General features: G+C 36.4%; 1 protein-coding gene across 5 annotated transcripts in view; it reads left to right on the top strand.

Moving 5' to 3' along the window:
• The window catches only part of LOC106086998 (neural-cadherin), a 535,030-nt gene that overhangs the window by 499,767 nt on the left and 12,103 nt on the right, over positions 1-23,160 (top strand). For 3 of the 5 annotated variants that reach the window (XM_059364497.1, XM_059364494.1, XM_059364495.1), the window contains exon 18: positions 5,959-6,200. In XM_059364497.1, coding sequence (XP_059220480.1) covers positions 5,959-6,200 — 242 coding nt within the window. Of the gene's footprint in view, positions 1-5,958; positions 6,201-12,910; positions 13,150-23,160 lie in introns of all 5 variants that reach the window. The other 2 variants (XM_059364498.1, XM_059364496.1) reach the window with 1 other exon arrangement.

Genomic DNA, 23,160 nt, shown 5'->3' with positions numbered 1-23,160 from the left:
GTTTATATGGGAGCTATATCAAGCTATTGATCGATTCAGACCATATTGAACACGTAGGTTGAAGTTCAAGAGGGAAGCTGTTGTATAAAATTTCTGCCAAATCGGATGAGAATTGCGCCCTCTAGAGGCTCAAGAAGTCAAGATCCCAGATTGGTTTATATGGCAGCTATATCAGGTTATGTACCGATTTGCGCCATACTTAGCACAGTTAGCGGAAGTCATAACAGAACACCGCATGCAAAATTTCGAAATCGGATGAGAATTACGCGCTCTATTGGCTCAAGAAGTCAAGATCCAAGGTCGGTTTATATGACAGCTATACCAGATTATGAACCGATTTGTATCATACTTAACATAGTTGTTGAAGTTGTTGAATTAGTATACTCCCACCCAATGGTAAATAGTTCGTCAGGAGGTTTGGTTGCCTACTCGATTCTAGTGCTAGAGGCTTGTTCTCGTTTCTTCCAAAGTGTTTGTTCTTTTGCTGCAACCATGATATCAAAATTCGCTAATATTGTCAACCATAGCCTTATCAAGTATATTACCAACAACATAAATGATAGTTTTGTATATAACAAAATTCTTAAAAAATCTTTAATTTGATAGGAATACATTTCCCTGCTATTGATTACATCAAAACGAATGTGTAATTTCATTATAAACAATGTTTTACAATCAATAAAAAGAAAAACAATACAACAACACCAAGCATCATGTTTCTTGTCATCATGCCCCCAATGAATCGAATCACACTTCATTAAATTCTGGCACCATAATGCACTCCAATCCCATTTTTCATTTGAATTCATGTTGTTGGCATACACAGCACGAAATCGTATTACCGGTTATTACCATCTCCAATTAATGAACTGATAAAAATATAAAATGCATTTTGTGTGCTTGGAAGGTTGTTGGTCACACCACAAAGATGTCCAAACAGGTAGCTAACCAACCATTCAATAACTAAATGATCTCACGTTGGGGCAAAATGCAAAAAAATAGTATGAATGGAACATCAAAGCAAGGGAAAATATCAAATAATTTGATAAAATAGTTTGTGTTGTTTTTTCTCTCTGTTGACAGAGATTTAATTAAGTTAAGTGGTAGAGATGTGGAAAAAGCCACTAATTTTTATGATGTGAAAAATTTCATACACTAACATTATCAACATCATTGAGACTTTTTGGTTTTGCATTACACATTTGTAGGCACACCCTCATTGTTACATTCCATTCATAGTATCTTTCATACCACAATTCAATTCAGCTGACATTTCATCACAACATCAACACAATGTTGAATAAAACTTGGGCTTAACTGTTCCTGGTCCTACAAGAATAAATTTGTACAAACACAAGAAAGCCATTTAGCTTGGAAAAGGGAATCAATCTCAGAATTCTAGCAAAATTAAAATTTGGAAAAATTAGTTTGGGAAGTTATTGTAAAAACAAGTAAAAGCATGCTGAGTTCAGCCGGGTCGAATCTTATATACCCTCCATTTGTCAAGTTCTTGCCCGATATCTCCTTATAGGCAAACAAAGGATAATGGATAAGAATTACTATGGTATGGGTTATGGACCATGTCAGGTTATGGACTGATTTGTGCCATATTTGGCTTAGATGCTGGAGATCATAGTTGATGTTATTTTGCAAAATTTCAGTCAAATCGTATAAGAGTTGCGCACTTAAGGGACTCATGAAGTAATATATTGAGATTGTTTTACTCGGCTCAAAAGTCATAATAGAAATCACATCCCAAAATTTCAGCCAAATCGATTAATAAAAGGGCACTATAGGGGCTCTAAAAGTACATTCGGGGAATCGGTTTGCAAGGGAGCTATATCAGGTTATAGACCGGTTCAGACCATGCTTGGCACAAATGTGAAAGGTTGTAGTAAAAGTCGCTGTGCGAAATTTCTGCCACATCGGGTAAGAATTGCCCTCTATAGGGGCTAACAAAGTCATATCGATGGATCGGTATATATGTTGTCTATATCCAAATTTTCAATCCAAAACGACGTACATCAAAAAGAAGTATGTATGAAAAATTTCACGAAGCTGGCTTCACTAGTTGGACCGCTATCGTGCTTTCCACAGACGGATGGATGTATATGGCTAGATCGAATCTGCATTTAGAGACGATCAAGAATATATATACTTTATGGCGTCCCAGGTCAATATTTCGAGGTGTGAAAAACGGAATGACTAGAATACTATACCCCTATCTTATGATGGGGGTATATACAAATATTTTTGTTGTTATACCCTGAACATACAGTCCAAAAAAAATTTATGATCTATAGTTCCCAAGCCTGCAATAATGCATGTTTTAGTAGGTAAGTTATTAAAAAATTTTCTTTCGGTAGTGTTGATGTCTGGAAATTCTAGCCCTATTCGTGATTGACGTCGGTTTTACATTTATGAAAGCATCTTCATGTTAAAAAATGCTGCCATTGTATATTTTTATGTTAAGTTTCTTGTCCATATCTCAATCCGTTCAAAAATTCCAGAAATATTTCCAAAATTTTTGATTGGGCAACACTGTACGACGATAGCATTCCAGTGACAACCTATTTTAGCCTTTCTCCCCTTTTCAGCTCGCCCTTGTATTTACTTAGCTCAGTCTTATAGACTTTCCAATCGTGCTGTGTCCTTGCTGCTTTCGGTCTGTTGAAGAGATTTATGCGGCTTCAACCAGCAACTTCATGCTTTGAGGTGTCATCTCTGAATCGTATATGGCATACGATTCAGAGATGACACCTAGCTTGTAATAAGACTTATTTATGTCAAGGCTGGCTACTACTGAATCTTAAAGAAAGAAAATCACTAAGACTACTCTTTGCAAGAATGCAGGCTCAGTGTCTTCCATTCCCTGTTCCCTTGAGTAAGAGTCAAGGAATTCTTAGTCCACGAATCATTCCTCAACACACCCATGGTTCCTGGATAAGACAACGTCAAATCGTCCTGCCATCAGAAGAACCTTAAGTGCTGCCGAATTGGCCTTACAATGGTGAAGATTTATCTGCAGACATCGGATCATAGTCAGAATTAAGATTTTCTACTATTGTTTCGTTGGTCCCGTCCTCTGGGTATGCCTGGAGTTCGTCCTCACGAGATTCATTCGATCTTGTCATGATGAGTTTCCTTACGCACCCAGGGGCAGTTGAGAAAGCAGTGTAATCACTCTTCCACTGGTTACTTGCGGTGTGAACGATTTCTGCTTAGATGCTTCAGTACCTGCTGCTGTCGAAGTACCTTTTGAATTACGTTCTTCCCCGCTGGGAAGGGCTCACACCTTGAGCCATTTCCAATCGTTTGACCCCCCCTTACAGGGCGTGTTGGGTTCCATTTCAACGCCTTCTCCTTCTGTCCCGACCGTGGCAGAAGGATATTCAGACTCCTGCAATCCTCCAGATTTTAGAGATGTGATTGATAGTTCCTCAGACAAATGTTCATCATCAACAGCTGAGTCGTCTTCTGATTCCTTAAACCTTAAACTTATGTAGCCCCATATAAACCGATCCTCGGATTTAACTTCTTGATTGATTACAAAATAATTCAAATACACACTGGTTTAATAAGGCTTTTAACGAAACCCATGGTAGTGGATACTTAAGATTCGGCCCAGGTTTTGGGCCCATAAAAGGCAATAAACATTTATTGTCCGATTTCGATGAAATTTGGAACAGTGGGTTGTGTTAGTTCCAGGGGTGTCGAGGAACTAATTTTAATTTAATTTTGCCCAAATTATTTCAGATTTGGATAAAGCTGCCGTATAGACCGATCTTACGACTTGAGGTTTTGGACCCATAAAAGGCGCAATAGTGTTCAGTTCGGCCCAGATTCGTCCATATTTGGATATAGCTGTCATATATACCGATCTTCTGATTTATGATTTTAGGCCCATAAATGTTAACTTTTTGACGTGAATTTTGCTGAAATTAGGCACAATGAGTTGTTTTAGATCCTCGACATTCGCGCCGAGTATGGCCAAGATCGGTCTATATTTGGATATTACTTCAATATAGACCGATCTCTCAGTGTATGGCCTTCGGCTCAAAAAAGGCTCATTTACTGTCCGATTTGGCTGAAATTTGACACATGAGCTCGGTTAAGCCCGTCGTCATCCTTGTTCTTTATGGTTAAGATTAGTCTATATTTGAATATAACTGAGATATATATCTCCCGATTTATGTTATTAGGACATTAAAAGGTGAATTTTTTAACCGGCCGAACTTAGTGCCTTTTTATACCCACCACCATTGAATGGGGGTTACACCAATCTAGAGATTCCGTTTGTAACATCTCGAAATATTGATCTGGGACCCTATAAAGTATATATATTCATGATCGTCTCGATATTCTGAGTCGATCTAACCATGTCCGTCCGTCCGTCTGCCGAAGTTACGATAGCGTAAATCTAGCTGCTTGAAATTTTGCACAGATACTTCTTATTAATGTAGGTCGTAAAGGATATCATATGGGCCATAATGGTCATATTGATTTTGATGTAGCTTCCATATAAACCAATCTCCTGATTAGACTTCTTGAACCCCTGGAAAGTGCAATTGTTATTCGATTTGGCTGAAATTTTGTACGGAGTGTTTTGTTATGGCAATAATTGTTCCAAGGACGGTTCAAATCGATGAATAACCTAATATAGCTCCCATAGAAACCGATCTCCCGATTTTGCATCTTGAGCCCCTGGAAGTAGAACTGACAAACTATCGATAGTTGCAACATTCGATATTTTCGATTGTTATAATAATAAATATCGATAGTATCGATACTATCGTTAATTTCCCATCACCTATATTTAAAACGAAAATAAGAAGTAAAATTCCGGAGATGGATTTATATAGAAGCAATATCAATGCTCAAACCAAATAAAACCAAGGTTAATAAAGTCATGAGAGAAATCGTTGTGTAAAATGTTAGTTTAAGGGATAAAAATTGCGCCCTCTATAGGCGCAATGTATCTTAAAGGATACATTCAGTATCGGATTGCTTTTTTTAGTTTTGCAAAAAACATAACATTTGCGATAGTACCCATCGGAAAAATATTGATCGATATTTAGTCAAAAAAATTAAATATCGATAGTGCCATCGATATTTTTTCAGCTCTACCTGGAAGGCGCAATTGTTATCCAATCTGGCTGACATTTTGTTTTGATATAATTTAAAATAACTTTATCAAGTATGGTTTAAATTGGTTAACAACCTGATTTAGCTCCCATATAAACCGATATGACTTCTTGAGCCCTTACAAACTGCAATTTTCGTCCGATAAGACTGAAATTTTGCATGCGGTATTCTGTTACGACTTCTAGCAACTGTGCCAAGTACGTTCCAAATCAGTCTATAACCTGATAAAGCTTCCATATATATAAACCGGTCTCTCGAATATCCTTAATTTTTTATGGTTTTACAGAAGTATGGTATATAGAATAAAATCAAACCCTTAGTTTGTATAAATTTTTAGCAGAACCCATGATGGTGGGTTCCCAAGAGTCGGCCCGGCCGAACTTAGCACGCTTTTACTTGTTCTACAACTACTTTTGCCAACTAAATCATTGTACGTACCAAACTAGGTTAAAGAACATTTCGTTAAAATTGAAAAATAATTCGCTTTATGTTAAAATTATTATAAAATATTAAATATTTTATTTTATTCAATTTTTTTTTAATAATCATCTATGCTTTATTGCATCAATTCATATACTCATCATTGCTTAATGCCTTCGTTGAACCTTTTTGGAACAAAGAGGATTATCTCATTTGCCATTGCATTCATTTACACTTACTCTCCGCTAAAAGGAAGATACCAACCTCCCTATCTCTTGTCTTAATTATACATTGTCACATTATACACTTCACTTTGCTGTTGTTGACATAACCCTAGTCTACTATCTTCACATGGCTAACACTACACACATTTCCATCTCTTAATTACTAAAGATGCGGCGAAGGACGTGTCATGTCACCGGATGCCAAAGGTTGTATGGATCGCAACGAATGTCTAGACTTGCCCTGTTTGAATGGTGCAACGTGTATAAATCTTGAGCCACGCATGCGTTATCGTTGCATATGCCCGGATGGATTTTGGGGCGAAAATTGTGAACTTGTCCAGGAGGGACAGACACTAAAGCTAAGCATGGGTGCTTTGGCAGCCATTCTCGTCTGCTTGCTAATCATTCTAAGTGAGCAAATTGAAAATTTCCACTTTCTTTTGATTTTATATGTACTTTCAATCAGTTTGAAAACTACTTGCGCCTTCTGGTTATTTTCTCATTGTTTTATAATGTCATCATATGTTTTGCATTGGATTTTTAAGTGCTTTCCATTTGTTCTACTTCATTTACTTAAAATCATCACATACGATATATACATATTTGTAAATTTATGTGCTTCCCAAGTGTTCCACTCATATTCTTAATATCATCATATACATTCATATATTTTTTAAAATTTTCTTTTGCGTTAAAAAAATATATCATATTTTTACATTGTTGTTATCTTTATACTCGTATATATTGAATAGTTGACATTCCCTTATGAAATTTTTAAACTTCTCATATGCACTCCACAAATCATTACTTAGAATATTATGCATCAATTCATAATTTTTCGTACCAAGCCGACCATGTGTAGCATCGAATTTCACCAATTTCAACCCAATGTATCTAAGACTGCAGCAAAAATCGGTTAAACATTAAAATTTTCAAATCGTTAACATTATTAACTTTATATTTTCTCCACCTTTCATTGAATATGCATGCATGATATTTCCTTTCCATTCAAAAGCAAAACATTTTTTTTTTCTCACTTCATCTCATAGACTTCACCAATGTATCCATCATGATATTAACTATCAGATAAACATTCACAAAAGCAACATAATTTGCATAAAACAGTTATACCATGACTTAAGTAGTTCCATATGACCATATTCTCAGATTATTTCAAATCATAGCTGTCATTATTTCAATACATAACCATATCCTATTTTGTCATATCATCATTCATATGCAATTTCCAATCCATTACTCATGATATACATCTTGCATATATTTAATAGTTATGCATAAACCTATTATTTTAAATCAAATATATACATAAATTAGACGACTCAAATTCTACCTCTATATACATAACATCATACTTAGAAATATTTACACATATTTATGCGAAATATGTTATTAGCTATTTATTAGATATGCCAAATTTCTAATATATAAATATTATGTCAAATTAGTATTAAATATCAGCTATTGCCTTTCGATGTTTTAGTTTAGCAAATGCCAATCGATGTGTATAAATGTAAAAAATTAAAGAAAAAAAAATCCAAGAAAATACTGATAATCAACAGGTAGGTTATTCTTGGTATAATTCATGAAGAGAGGTATTGATGATATTGTACAATATGATTGATAATTAGTAGAAGTTTTGAACTATGCTCCGGAAAAGAAACACGTATTGTAAACCATTGTAAAATAATTGATCATTAATCAAGATTCAAGGCAAACCTGAAATAAACGTTCCCTTAAGATTAATCACAAAATCCAGAAAATCACTGTCCCCATAGTGCAGTATAACATACTCTTACTTACTTTATTTCGATTGGCTATGACAGAATATTTGTTCCACTAGCCGAACGTAGAATAGCGTTCCAAGCGCCTCGATCTTCTGCGGTCATTCTAAAATCTTTGACACCAAGTGTCTCCCACCACTTGATCTTTCCATTGGGTTTTTGGTCTTCCCGGTTTGCGTGTGCCACTGTGTTTGCCTTCAAAAGACTTCTTTGATGGAGCTTCTTCAAACATTCTGACAACATGACCCAGCCAACGCAGCCGTTGTATTTCGGTGCGTGTTAGTATGCTATGGTCGTCATACAGCTCGTGGTTCATACGTCGCCTATATTCTTCATTAACGCAAACTGGCCCATATCTCATAGAATCTTTCTCTCAAATACTCCAAGCACTGCCTCATCTGCTTTCACAAGTACCCATGCTTCAGAACCATATAACAACACGGGTAGTATCAGTGTCTTGTATAGTGTAATCTTCGACTGTGGAGAGGTTGCCTTGTTTCTAAACTGCTTACTTAGTCCAAAGTAGCAACTGTTTGCCAATATTATTCTTCTCTTTATCTCAAAACTGGTGTCATTCGTTTCGGTTACGGCGTTGCCGTGGTAGATAAAGTTACTGACTGTCTCAAAGTCGTGGTTCCCAACTTTCTCCATTTATTTTATCTGCTCGGTTGTGCAAGGCTTTTTGGGAGTTGAAACCATCCATTTCGTTTTATCTCCATTTACTGCCAGACCCATTTTCACTGACTCTCTTTCGATTCTTTCAAAGGCTGCAGTTACTGCTTCCGGTGACCGACCTATGATATCGATGTCGTCGACATAGGCAAGTAGCATGTGTTTTTTTGTGATTAGTGTGCCATATTTATTCACATCCGCATCTCGTATAATCTTCTCCAGCAGGAGAAGATTAACTATGGTTGACAAATGACAACATTATTGCAAATTACCCAAAATCTGACGAATATATATATATATGGAAGCTATATCGAAGTCTAAACCGATTTCGATCAAACTTCGTAGATATTGTGGTAGTCGTCGAGGAAAGCGTTGTGGAAAATTTTTTCAAGATCGGTCAATAAATGCGCTTGCAGTCGCTCTAGGAGTGAGAATCGGGCGATATATATGTATGAGAGCTATATCTAAATGTCAACCAATTTCCATAAAATTCATTATTAATATCGAGAGTCAAGAGAAAATCCGTTCTGCCAAATATCGATAGAATCGGTTTACAAATGGCCACATTATTGTAATCTTAGTCCAAATCGGACGAACATATGTATGGTAGCTATATCCAAAACTAGACCGATTTTTTCGAATTTCAATAGGTTTCGTCTCCTTCGAAATTATATCAGTACCAAATTCGAAGACGATCGGAAGAAAATTGCGACCTATAGTTTGTAGACAAATTAATATGAACAGACAGACGGACATAGCAAAATCGAATCAGAAAGTGATTCTGAGTCGATCAGTATACTTACTCGTATTAATGGATCTATCTGCTTTCCTTCTGTGTGTAACATTTGTTTAAATGCACAAACTTATAATACCCTGTACCACAGCGCTGATGTAGGGTATAAAAACTCACCGACAAAAGAGCTAAGAGCCTGTATTAATTCCAAGATCGGAAGGAGGCCTGGATTACGTCAGTGACACAACAGGTGCTCGACAATCTCCAACTCCTCCTCGTCGTTCCTCCCAGCAAGACATCAAAGCGCTGACGCAATGTCATAACGTTGCAATGACCAGTCAAGGCTCCCATAAGTCTTCCTAAGTCTTGATTTTTGAAATAATCTTACAATCTTTTAAAATTTAAAGTACTTCCGATTAGCTACTTGCTATCGCTTATAGCGATAACCACGTAGAGTGAATTGCATACAAATCCGAAAATAGTTCAGTTTGCATACTTCTGCCTTCTAGACAGATCTCCCAACATAACCCCTTGAAGTCTTAAAAGTGTTATTAATATACCATCCACCATAGAATGGGGGTATACTAATCTAGTCATTCCGTTTGAAAAACCTAGAAATATGCGTCTAAGACCCCATAAAGTCGTCATGACATTTTATGTCGATCTAGCCATGTCCGCCCGTCTGTCTGTAGACTGCACGCTATCTTTTTATTAGTGTAGGTCGGTTGGGATTGTAAATGGGCCAAATTGGTCCATGTTTTGATATAGCTGCCATACAAACCGATCTTGCGCCTTGAATTCTTGAGCCTCTAGAGTGCGCAATTCTTGTCCGGTTTGACTGACATTTTGAAGGTGGTGTTTTGATATCACTTTCAACAACTGTACTACGCATGGTTTAAATCGGTTCAAAAATTTATATATCTGCCATATAAACCGATCTTGGGTCTTGGCTTCTTGAGCTTTTAGAGGGCGCAATTCTTATCCAATTTGGCGAAAATTTAGCATAAAGTGATTTGTTATGACTTCCAACATATGGTCTGAATGGATCTATAGCTTCATACAGCTCCCATATAAACCGATCTCCTGTTTTAGCTTCTTGAGCCCCTACAAGTCGCAATTCTTATCCGAATGGACTGAAATATTACACAATGACTTCGACAATGTTCAGCATTAAATTCATTTATGGTCCGAATCGGACTATAACTTGATATTGCTCCAATAGCATAACAGTTCTTATTCATTATTCTTTGTTTACCTCAAAAGAGATACCGCGCAAAGAACTCTACAAATCCGATACTTGGTGGAGGGTATATAAGATTCGGCCCGGCCGAACTTAGTACGCTCTTACTTGTTATACCCACCACCGTAGGGGGTAGGGGGTATATTAATTTAGTCATTCCGTTTGCAACACATCGAAATATCAATTTATATATTTCGGATCGTGGTAAAATTCTAAGACGATTTAACGATGTCCGTGTGTCTGTCCGTCAATCCGTCCGTCTGTTATAATCGTTCTAGAGCCTTCAAAAATTGAGATATTGAGCTGAAATTTGGCACAGATACGTCTTTTTGATACACGCTGGTTAAGTTCTTGAACAAGCCAAATCGGACCATATTTAGATATAGCTACCATATAGACCGATCTCCTGATAAAGGGTCTGAAGACCATCAAAGCTTTATTTATTACCCGATTTCGCAGAAATTTGAAACAGGGGGTTATTTTAGGCCTCCCGACATCTGACCTAAATATAGATTAGTTCGGCCAATATTTAGATATAGCTGTCATATAGACCGATCTCCCAATGAGGGGTCCGAAGGCCATAAAATCTTTATTTTTTAACCGATTTCGCTGAAATTTTAAACAATCGGTAGTTTTACGCCTCCAAATATAGGACCCAAATATGGTTCAGATTGGACTTCATTCAGGTAAAGCTGTGATATTGACCGATCTGCCGATAAAGGGTCTGAAGCCCATAAAAGCTTTATTTATTACCCGATTTCGCTGATATTTAAAACTGTGAGTTATTTTAAGTCTCCCGACGTCTGACAAATATATGGTTCAGATCGGATTATATTTAGATGTAGCTGTCATATAGACCGATCTCCCGATAAAGGGTCTGAAGGCCATAAAACCTTTATTTATTACCCGATTTCGCTGAAATTTGAAACAGTGAGTTTTTCTGAGCCTCACGATATCCGACCTTAATATGGTTCAGATCGGACTATATTTAGATATAGCTGCCATATAGACCAATCTCCCGAAAAAGGGTCCGAAGGTAATAATAGCTTTATTTTTTATCCGATTTCGCTTAAATTTGCAACAGAGGGTTATTTTAAGCCTCCAGACATACGACCTAAATATGGTTCAGATCGGACTATATTTAGATATAGCTGCCATATAGACCGATCTCCCGATAGAGGGTCTGAGGACCATAAAAGCTTTAGTTATTTCGCTGAAATTTGCAACAGTGGGTTATTTTAAGCCTCCCGACATCTGACCTAAATATGAATTAGATCGGTCTATTTTTAGATATAGCTGTCATATAGGCAGCTCGGCCCGACCGATCTTAATCCCTTTTCACTTGTTTTTCATTCAAATTCTCTGAAATTTACTTGCTCGCGTATTGAAACTTCTCCTCGTTCGTGTTGATTATGGTTTATGCTTGACCTTAATGGGATATAGGTGCCCTTAAGTGCGATACGAATATTTAAGGTCAAACGGCGTAATTACTACGCGAATAAGCTGAAAAACTGAAAAGTTTGTTGTTTATTCCCCCTCCACCGCTATCGGCCTTAATCGTGCCATATTTAGCACTTAAAAAAAAATCTGCAGATTTGAACTCTTCCGCCCAAAAATTTGAAGATTGGAAATTTTCCATAATTTTTAAATTAGTTGAATTTTAAGTAGATGTTAAAATACCTATGGTTGACCAATTTTTGTTCAAAAACTAACTGAGATCATTCATTGAAGACAAAAATAAATTTTTATTCTTTCTGTCTGAACAGGATCTATTCAGCTCATATGTCAATTGAGAGAAATTATTTAAGGACAAGGCTTTACCCAAAACAGCTGTTACTTGACTGATATGTTTTACCTATTTAAGATTTTGTATTGAAATATGGCAAAGTTACTTCTTTTGGGTAACTGTTATATGTTTTTATTAATAAAAATAATCAAATAGCCGCCTAAATGTGCAGTCATCAAACACCGTACAAACAACTTGGTTCATTTCACTAGGGGACAAACAAATATCAATTGGTATAAAAATAAAGGATCATAAATTTTCCAACTTTGCCAATAACCCTTCACTACATAAGCTTGTTTTGCTAACAAAAAACCTCCCGATAAAATTTGCATAATAAAAACCATTCAATATTTTTATGAATAATTAAATTTCATGACCCAACAGTCATCAAAATGGAATATAAAAAAAAAATATTACAACGACTTTGAACTAAAATAACTAATCAATTTTTGAGCGCTTTAGTTAGAAATGTATAGGATAATCCGATTCTTTCGTTGTTTTTTTTTTGCAAATTTATAAAATCCTTTTACACTATTCCACTTTAATAAATCCCATTGAATAGCAGTGGTGGAATAGGATGAAAACAAATGAAATGGAATATAAAACCGAATGCCAACTCATAAAAAAAAAAACTCAATGAAAATCCAATAGTCAATTATGAACTTTTATGATTGACTTCAAAAAAGAAAATAAACCAAAACTATTGCTGAAAAAAAAATCAAATGAAATTCCGGCAAAATAAAATTCTTCTTTCATAAATTATCACCTCCTTCGCTCACTACTAACATCTACCCCTGAAGAGAGAGAGAGAGGCATCAATGCCGTTCTTAGCTTTCCTCCCCAAAAAAAAAAACCCAAATCTCATCAGCCCTCCTTGCCTTAACATAGGTGTCCCGCTGGTTACAAAATCTCCGGCAGTACATGTGTCAATGACAATGAATGCTTATCATTTCCCTGTCGCAATGGTGGCCGTTGTCGTGACCATAATCCACCCAAAAAGTATGAATGCCAATGCCCAATGGGCTTTACGGGTATGCATTGTGAATTGGAATTATTGGCATCGGGTGTATTGACACCATCGCGTGACTTCATTATTGCCCTGGTGCTGTGTTCCAGTACATTGATACGTAAGTACAAAAAGAATGAAAACTTGAAGGAGCAAAATACCAAATCAAAGAAAGTGGGATAAAATTAAACTAATCCAGAAAATAGTTATGAAAGCCAAAAGACTAAAAATAGTGCATGCTGTTGTAGTTTTTTTGTTTCTGTTTTTAAAGACTTTAGAAGTAGGCTATACTTGTTATATATTAAAATCCTAAAAGTAGGCAACGTTTTTGGAATTAAAAAAAAAAACTTATTTGCTTATTATATATTATTAAAAAAACTTCATTTAAAAACAAAAAAATTTTTTTAAGCTAATGATTAATGCCTTGACATATGAAAATCTTTTCATTAATTTTTGAATAGCCTGGGGTAAGTATTCCTTTACATATAAGTTTGTTTATGAAAAATCATTATCCCTGGCCCATAATGGGTTTAAATAAGAGTTTTAATATTAATCAACGATTTGTGTATAAACTTTTTTTCGATTTGATGCAGAATTTTTTAATATCCGAAATGTGACACCCTTAAATACACAATTTTCTTAAGTATGCAACATTTATTCTTCATTGATAAAACTGTTGAACAATTTTGTGGGCATGATCTAGGGATGAGAAATTGCAGCTTAAGGTTGTGGTTTAGGGACTGCAGAGCAAAACCCCAAAGTGGTTTAGGGTACTCAGACCAAACTTTTTTTTGATCCGTGGGGCCTAATCTTAAGATGTAGAATCCCCATACTCTTCCGTACATCCGAGATATATAAGAGATGGATGAACTGATAAAGGCGAATTTTTATACAAGTCTGTACCTTAATAGTAAACCAAAAACACAAATCACCCCACCCCAAAAATAGGACCAAGTGTCAGACTTGCCACATCACCTCTCAAAACCCCCCAAAACAGATAAATAGATCGTTCGGAGCAATATAACAATTACATTTAAAGTACTTGGTATAGGTAAATGGTGTATTTTTGCCGAAATGCGGTTAATTCATATATGCATCAGAGATGGTGTATTGTTGTATTTCCCTAGGCAACGTGAGACCTTAAGTAAGAAGTCTTTAAGTTTGGTTTTGGGAGCTGATGGTGAGCTCTCGTTGATTCTTTATTGAATGTCTCTTGTTGGAAAAAAGCCATCGTTAAAAATGAGCTGCTCTGCTGGCGTCAGTCGATGGTTCCCCAGAATCAATATTTCCAATACACTTAGACTTAAACCATATACATAGTTCTTATACCTAAGTTCCTTATACAAAACCAGTAAGAAAGAGAAAAAGTCGGGCGGCGCGTAATCCATCGTAAAAATGAGCTGCTCTGTTGGCGTCAGTCGATGGTTCCCCAGAATCAACATTTCCAATACACTTATACTTAAACCATACACATATTTCTTATTCCTTCCTTATACAAAACCAGTAAGGAAGGACAAAAGTCGGGCGGTGCCGACTGTATAATACCTTACACCTATCCTTTAAGTTAAGTTTTGAATCAATTTGGGACCGTTGGGGTCGGATGTTTTCAGATGGGTTGTTAAACAATCTCTATGAAATTTCGAGGAAATATGTTCAAACTGTAATTACAACGGCTGCCAAATGACAACATTATTGCAAATAACCCAAAATCTGGTAGCTACATCTAAATCTAAACCGATTTTGAGCAAACTTATCATATATTGTGGTGGTTGTCGAGGAAAGTGTTGAGCATTATTTTGGCAATATGGGTCAACAAATGCGCTTGCAGTGGCTCTTGGAATGAAAATCGGGCGATATATGAGAGCTATATCGAAATCTGAACAGTTTTTTATGAAATTCTCCAGCAATGTCGAGAGTAAAGAGAAAACCTTCCTGCAAAATATCGGCTATCAAATGACCGAACTATTGCATTTTTAGTTCAAATCGGAAGAACATATATAAGGGAGCCATATCCAAATCAGAACCGATTTCCAATTTCAATAGGCTTCGTCCCTACGCAAAAAAAAAGTTTTGCGCCAAATTCGAAGATGATCGGATGAAAATTGCGAGCTGTAGTTTGTACACAAATTAACATGGACAGACATACAGACAGACGGACATAGCTAAATCTAATCAGAACGTGATTCTGAGTCAATCGGTACACTTATCAATGGGTCTATCTCTTCCTTCTGGGTGTGGCAAACAAATGCACTAAATCATAATACCCTGTGCCACAGTGGTGGTGTACCCTACACCATAAAAATGGAAACTTTATGGGTCTTTGGAAACGGTTTAGGTATATGCCAGCTATATCCAAATGTAGACCGATCATATGGAACACTAACGTCGAGGAGCCCATCACAGACCAGTGTCTCAAATTTCAGGAAAATCGCGTTATAAACGTGCTTCTGTTGTCCCAAGAACTTTAATCGGGATATCGGTATATATGGCAGCTCCATTTAAATATAGACCAATGTTAATCATGCTCAGTACAAATGTGGAGGGGCCTAACGCAACTATTTCACACAGATACATCTTGTGGATTCAGATTTTGATATAGCTCCCATATAATCCGATGTCCCGATTTGAAATATTTACCCCTTAGAAGCCCCAATTGTTATCCGATCGGGCTGAAATTTTCCATGTAATATTCAGTTATGACGTCCAATAACCGTGCTAAGTACGGTTGAAATCGGTCTATAACGTGATTTAGCCCGATCTCCCGATTTGACATCTGGAGCCCGTAGCTTTTGTCCGATTGGGCTAAAATTTTGCATATAGTATTCTGTTACGACTTCCAACAACTGTGCCACCAGCATTTTTCATTACCAAATACTAAATTTCCAATGAACCTACCATTAAGGAGCAGGGGATACTTCTCTCATATCTATGAATGCAGTGCGATTAAAGTTTAAGCTCAATGATTAGGGGCCTCCTTTTTTATGCCGAGTCCGAATGGCGAGCCGCATAGCGACACCACTTGGTAGAGAAGTTTTAACATGGCAGGATACCTTACAAATGTAGCCAGCATTGGTAAGGAGATTAAACTGCCATTAAACTGCCATAAAATGATGTTCACGCCGGGATTTAAAACCAGGCGTTCGACGTCATAGGCGGTTATGTCAACCTCTATTTTTATTATTCGAAATTACTATAAACCATGCCATCAATATTTACCATTATTTATCTTAAAACTAATACCGAAATTCCTTGCAACGACTGTTATAGCAAACAAAATTCTAGTAAATAAAAGAAAAAATTGTATGCAACAAACCCTAATCAAAGTGAAACCCTAAAAGTATGCTTTATTATTTTTTATAATTCTAAATTTTCTCTCAAGAGTTAAACGTTAAATTTTTCCTAACTTTTCGTATATTTAAGGTACAACTTTTGGAAGCCAATATAAATCCCTTAAAATATGCTTCCAGTTTCTATATCAGTATTAAAATAAACAAACTTCAGCAAACCTCTGAAAGTATGCAACATGATATTGTTTTTAATGAATCTAAAATAAAGTAATATTTTTTAATTAAGTCTTATGCATCGGTATATATACGCTCTTTAAAGTAATATTCAAAATGATATGTAGCCAAACTACAAATTTGCCTAAAAATATGCTTTAAATTTTTCTTTACATATTTAAAATATTGTTGTAATTAAATATACATACCTTAATCACTTTAATATGGCAAATGACCAGTGCATATTTAACATTAATTAAAACATATTTTTTTTAAGCTTGCTACAAATTATTTCCAACCTTTATATTGGCGCATACATACATGTGGCAGGAATTTGCTGGTGTCACAACAAATTGCCGCCCATGACACAACCTATTGAACGATTGATTTAACTCGTTGATGATTTCGCCTTAAAAAATCATAATGAACGAATAACAAATGGCAAAAAAAAAAAAATATTTAATTACATTCGACTTAATGGAGAAATGTGCACAAGGGGCTATAAAAGCATAGCCATCAAGCCAAGAATTATTAAACTTGCCAGCATTCCCCACACAGAGATGTCCACACATTTGACATTCCTTTGAATGAGTGAGTGCAGCAACCTCACAATGATTTCATTGATTATTGTTTACAAGCTTTCGAATATGATATTTTTCCTGTGTGTGTGTGTGTGTGTTTTTCCAGAAATTTCTTTCCTCATTACCATGTCAGATATGTTATATGCATAACGATAAGATAATATTGTTAAGCATTCTTTATACCCAGTCGAAAATTAATTAACGGAATTGGGGAGTTTTATGCTTGGCTGCTGTCATCGTTGCCGTTGTGGGCTGCAGTTACTGTAGCAACGGCATCATTGCAATGATGATGGCATGGCTCTGATAGACGACCAAATTACATAGTGCGGGCAATGCACAAACATTTCAATTAAAACGAATTAAGAGACATGTTCGAGAGCGGTTGTACGGCAAAAAGTGAAACTACATCGATATAATGGCACAGATGACATGTTAATGTCGGCAGGCCTGCGAATATCAAGGATGTTGATTCAGCTACCGATGTTAAGTATCATCAATATTGTTTGTAATTATTAAAGATGTACATAATTTTTTTTTTAACATTTAATATGGCATTTAAATTTCAGAGGGGAGAAAAATATGGCCTACTTTTAGGGGGGTAAGTAAATTTTAAAGGTAATCAATGGCAATTCAATTGACCTTAAAAGTAGCCCCTTTTTTTGAACAAAACAATATTTAGCCATTCTCTGTGGGTATGGCAAAAGTTTGGTTTAGGCCCTCATTGGTCTTTACTTACATGGTTTTATGTATCACAAAAAATATAAACTTTTGCAATCGATACTCTTTCATTACATATAAATTGAATTAGGTTTCCACTGAAAACTTTCCACTACAAACAATTTGATAAAAGTCATTTCAAAAAAAAACAAAAATGTTGCTAACAAATGAGGCAAATGCTCAGCCTTATAGGCATAAATACAATAACTCCATTTAGAAAACCTTCTCCAATAATGTCTATACATTCAATCTATCACAAATTATAAGTTTCTATATTTTTTCTTGCTATAACTTCAAATGCTTCTATGAAACTCAATTTCTTGCACAAATATTGCATACTTTTAGGTAAATACCCAAGAAAACCAATACTTTGCCTCAACTCTAGGCATTTGTACATATGTACATGCATACATACATGGTTTTTATTTACATAAATTTTTGCTATTATTAATATGGCTTACTTCAAAAGGCCCTTTTACATCAAATGATTTCCACAAGCCTTAGCATAGTTTTGGAGGGGGGAGTTGGAAATGTTCATGTGAATATGTAGCATAACTTAAGGCATTGCAAAAGAAATTCATTGAATTCTATTGAAATGTAGTTAGGTTTATTGCAAATGCTCCTACACATAATCTCAATGAAGTGTATCAGAATTTCTGAATAGAAGGTTGATGGTCAACCATAGAATTGGAAAGAAATAATAACGCAACACATAAAGGATGTTGAAGTAGTTATGCAAAAAGAATTATATAAAATATGAGCTCAAGGAAGGAGAGAACTTTAGAGATTATAAGGAAAATGTAAACTATTGGAATTAAATTGGAATTAGAAAAAAAGGCTTAGTTCAATTTGTGTAATGTTATATTTTATTGGATTAAAACCAATAAAAAAGAAAATTTACTATAGATTGGTGTTAGCCATGAATGGGAACTAAGAGCTAACACATACGCTCATAAAAGATTGAGGATAAGAAAGAAAATAGAGAATAAAAGTAAGGACGAATTAAGTTCTGCCGAACCGGCCACCACCATATATTTATTTTTCTTTATTATTATAACTCTACTATACCAATATTAAAATCCAAGTATAGGCCAATCTTAATCATATTTGGTTCAGGTGCCAAGAAGCTATTTAAAAATAACAGTTCCCAATTTCAACGGCATCCGGTAAAAGTGCTGCTTTGATGGGATAAGACTCTAGAACGGTCAATAAAATAGCTATATTTAAAGATGGTCCCATCTGGACCATAATCGGGTTGGATGTCGGCAGTCTTAAAGCAGTTCATTTTTTTCAAATTTCAGCAAAATGGTATAAAAAATGCGCCGTTTATGTGCTTAAGCTCTAAATTAGCTGATCAATCTATACTGCAGCTATATCTAAGTATCGTCCCACCTGAAACACATTTCGGTTGAAAATTGGAGAAATCCATTTTTTAAACTTTCACCAAAATCGGATATCAAATCCGCCTTTTATAGTCTTTGGGCCCTAGAGCTGACGATCGATCCACATGGCAGCTATGTCTTATATAATCCAAACTGAACCATACTCGGAACAGATGTCAGGAGTCATGATACAACTCATTGTTCCAAATTTCAGCAAAATCGTACAATAAATGCCCCTGTTATAGGCCTAAGACCCAAAATCGGCAGACCAGTCTATATGGCAACTATATCGAAATATGTTCCAATCTAGACCATATTTCGTGGACGGGTTTTATAAAACTCACTACACTCACTACACTCACTCACTACTCACGCGCCAGTTACGGGCTTAAGACCCTAAATCGGTATATCGGTCAATATGGCAGCTGCATATATGAAAATATGGCAGCTATATTACAATATGGCAACTATATGACAATCTGGCAGCTACATATATGAAAATATGGCTGCTATATGACGATATACACCATATTCGAGTCGAATGTCAAAACCCTTAGTACAACTCACAAATTCAGCGAAGCCGGACAAAAAATGCAGCTGATGGACCTAAGACCATAAAATTCCAGGTCGGTCTATTTGGCAGCTCCAAACATAGTCCGATTAGGTCAATTCTAGAACTTAAATGCGTATAGAAAAAATACGAGTCTGGGCAAAAATTCAACTGAAACCTTTGAAGGCTACAATGTGATTAAAACTGACGGACAGACACACGGACATCGTTAAATCGTCTTAGAAATCTTCGAAATTTAAGGCGAACCGAAATATAAAGGCTGATTTTTTTAGTTATTATCTTTTTAGCACCACTGGTTCAAACACCTCAGGCACGTTTCGTGTTTTGTTTCAATGTCAAACATCTTCAGTTTGGTCTAACATTTATCCATGAATCGTCTTACAAACGAACGCTTGCAAATTATTGCATTTTATTATCAAAATGTGTGCTCTGTTAAGAAAATTCTTCGCGCGCTTCTTCTGTTCAGCCACGAAGTTCATTTTGGGCTCAATGAGTACGTACGCGGAAATGTCGATTTTGGAGTGAAGACCAGCCATAGGGATTGCAAGAGCTACACATGCATCCTGAAAAAGTCACATGTTGGTGCGGTTTATGGGTTGGTGGCATCATTGGACTGTACTTCTTCAAAGATGATGGGAATCGTAATGTAGCTGTGAATGGTGAGCGCTACGCTGGATGATATCCAACTTTTTTTTTTTTTCCCCAAATGCAAGAGCTTGACTTCCATGACATGAAATTTCAACAAAGCGGTTCTACATGCCACGCAGTACGCATAACAATGGTCTTATTGAGAGGCGAGTCCAGTGTAGCCTCAATTATACCAAGATCGTATGACCTGCTCCTATCCTCTCTCCCACCACCTTAAGTCTCATAGCCGCTGTTACTGCCTTACGCTTAATCTGTATGTCTGTGGGTCGGATATCTAGAATAGTCTGCAGAGCCCTAGTGGACGTAGATCTCATCGCTCCGCCTATGCCGAGACAATATGTACCCTGAACCTTGTAACGTAGTTGCGTCGAAGGCTAAGCTAAGTTCAGTCGTCCCCAGGGTCAACTTACCGATCCACAAACCTTAAGTGATAACACAGATTGATTAGAATCGAGGGTTGACAGTAGGGTGAGTTTATTGGTTAAATTCTTGTTTCATGTGGAGGTGTCGATCCTTGTAGGTGCGGAAGCTCGGCCCTCGCAAGTTCAAAAACGACAAACGTCGTTTTATAGTAATCGGGAACTTTCGGTGGGCGTTGATGGAAGGCGTCAGTTGTCGGTGCGAGGAATGAATGGTATTTGGGTTAGATAGCGGGCGACATGCTGTCGGGCACTCCTTGTGTAAACTGAGCGCTGGCCTGTCTGATCTTCAGATAGTCGTCTTTGGTTCTAGGTTCTGGGCTGGCGGATGCGGTGACGTCTTTTACTGGTTCAGTGGTAGGAAAAGGCAGATGCATTCAATACCTATAAAGACGCAGCTATATAAAGGGTGATTTTTTAAGATCTATTGAAATTTTTTCAAAAATAAAACCTTAAAATTTGAAGAAATTCATGAAATCTTTATTCGAATCGATAGTATGGTCAATATAATTTTATGTTTAAAGATTATTTTGTGGAAATGTTGACCGTGAATGCGCCTCAAATGGTCCATCCAAATAAAAAAAAATTTTGCCCATGATCATTCCCCTAAGGAACAGGGGCAAATTGTCACATATCATTGAGTGCAGTCCAATTCAAGTTTAAACTCAATGATAAGGGGCCTCCTTTTTGTAGCCGAGTCCGAACGGCGTGCCGCAATGCGACACCTTTTTGGGAGAAGTTTTACATGGCATAGTACCTCACAAATGTTGCCAGCATTAAGAGGGAAAACCATCGTTGAAAATTTTTTCGTCATAGGTGGACATGCCAACCTCTGCGCTACGGTGGCCTCCCAAATGGTCCATCCACTAAGTCCGATTTTGGCCTACTCTTTCCAGCATTTCGGCCAGCATCACACTAATAAATGATTCAATGTTGTCTTCTAACGCGTCAATTGAAGCCGGTGTGTCTGTATTGACATGAGCTTTAACATAGACCTACAAAAAATAGTCAAAAGGCGTTAAATCGCACTATCTAGGCTGCCATATGACCGGTAACGAACGTGAAATAAAATTTTCTCTCAATAAGTCCACTGTTACGCGTGCTGTGTGGCATTTGGCACCGTCTTGTTAAAACCACATCTCATGGAAGTCAAGCTCTTGCATTTTGGGCAAAAAAAAGTTGGATACCATCTCACGGTTGCGCTCACCATTCACAGTTACGTAACGATTCGCATCATCTTTGAAGAAGTATGGTCCATTGATGCCACCAGCCCATAAACCGCACCAAAATGTGACTTTTTCTGGATGATTTGGTAGCTCTTGCAATGCTTCTGGCTGATCTTCACTTCAAAATCGACATTTCTGCTTATTTGCGTACCCATTGAGTGGGTCGATTAAACAGGTCATAAAATGGAAAAAGCTCGCGATGAACTTTCTTGAGAGAGCACGCATTTTTATAATAAAATTCAATAATTTGCAAACGTTATTCGTTTGGTAGACGATTCATGGTTTAGTTATAGACCAAACTGAAGATGTTTGAGAGTGAAACAAAAACATAACGTGCTCGAGGTGTTTAAATCAGAAAGATAATAGCTAAAAAATCACCCTTTATTTTTTTTAAATTTTGGTCGTATTTTGCGACTAACGAAGACATTTGTGATTCGATTTTCATTTTTATTCTCTACGTACCACAGTACGTACAGTGTGTTATAACTTAATGTATTTGTTTGTAACACCCGAAAGCAAGAGCGATAGATTCATTGAAGAGTTTACTGATCAACTCAGGATCACTTTCTGATTCGATTTAGGTACGTCCGTCAGTCAGATGGTAACTTTGTTTTTGATCATGTCCAAATTAAGTACAGATATATATTTTTGGGCCTGGGAATGAAGCCTAATTGAAATTGAAAGAAATCAGTTCAGATTTGGATATAACCCATGCAGCCCCAATAATTTTATGGAGATCGGCTCGGATTAAGATCTAGCTCCCATTTAAACGCATGGCTCGGTTTGCACTTTTAGAGCCGTAGTTATTAAAATTTTGCATGGATTTTCTCAACGTTTGGCAGGGGTTGTTTTAATACCCATCTGAAGCACCTATGCTTAAGTCTATCCATATAGCCTCTATTTATCAAAATCGCCCAATTTGCACTTCTAGGTAAGATGTGGGGTATTATATAGTGGGCACCGCCCAACACTTGCTTTCTTACTGGTTATAATTTCATTGAATTAAAGACTTAAAACTATTATATTTAATTACTTTTAAGTGCATACATTAAACTAATCTTTTTTATATAAAAAACGTTGCCTACTTT

The sequence above is a fragment of the Stomoxys calcitrans genome, chromosome 3, assembly GCF_963082655.1.
Source record: "Stomoxys calcitrans chromosome 3, idStoCalc2.1, whole genome shotgun sequence".
NCBI classification, from domain to species: domain Eukaryota; kingdom Metazoa; phylum Arthropoda; class Insecta; order Diptera; family Muscidae; genus Stomoxys; species Stomoxys calcitrans.
The sequence above is the reverse complement of the archived record's forward strand: the minus strand, read 5'-3'. Positions and strand labels throughout refer to the sequence as shown.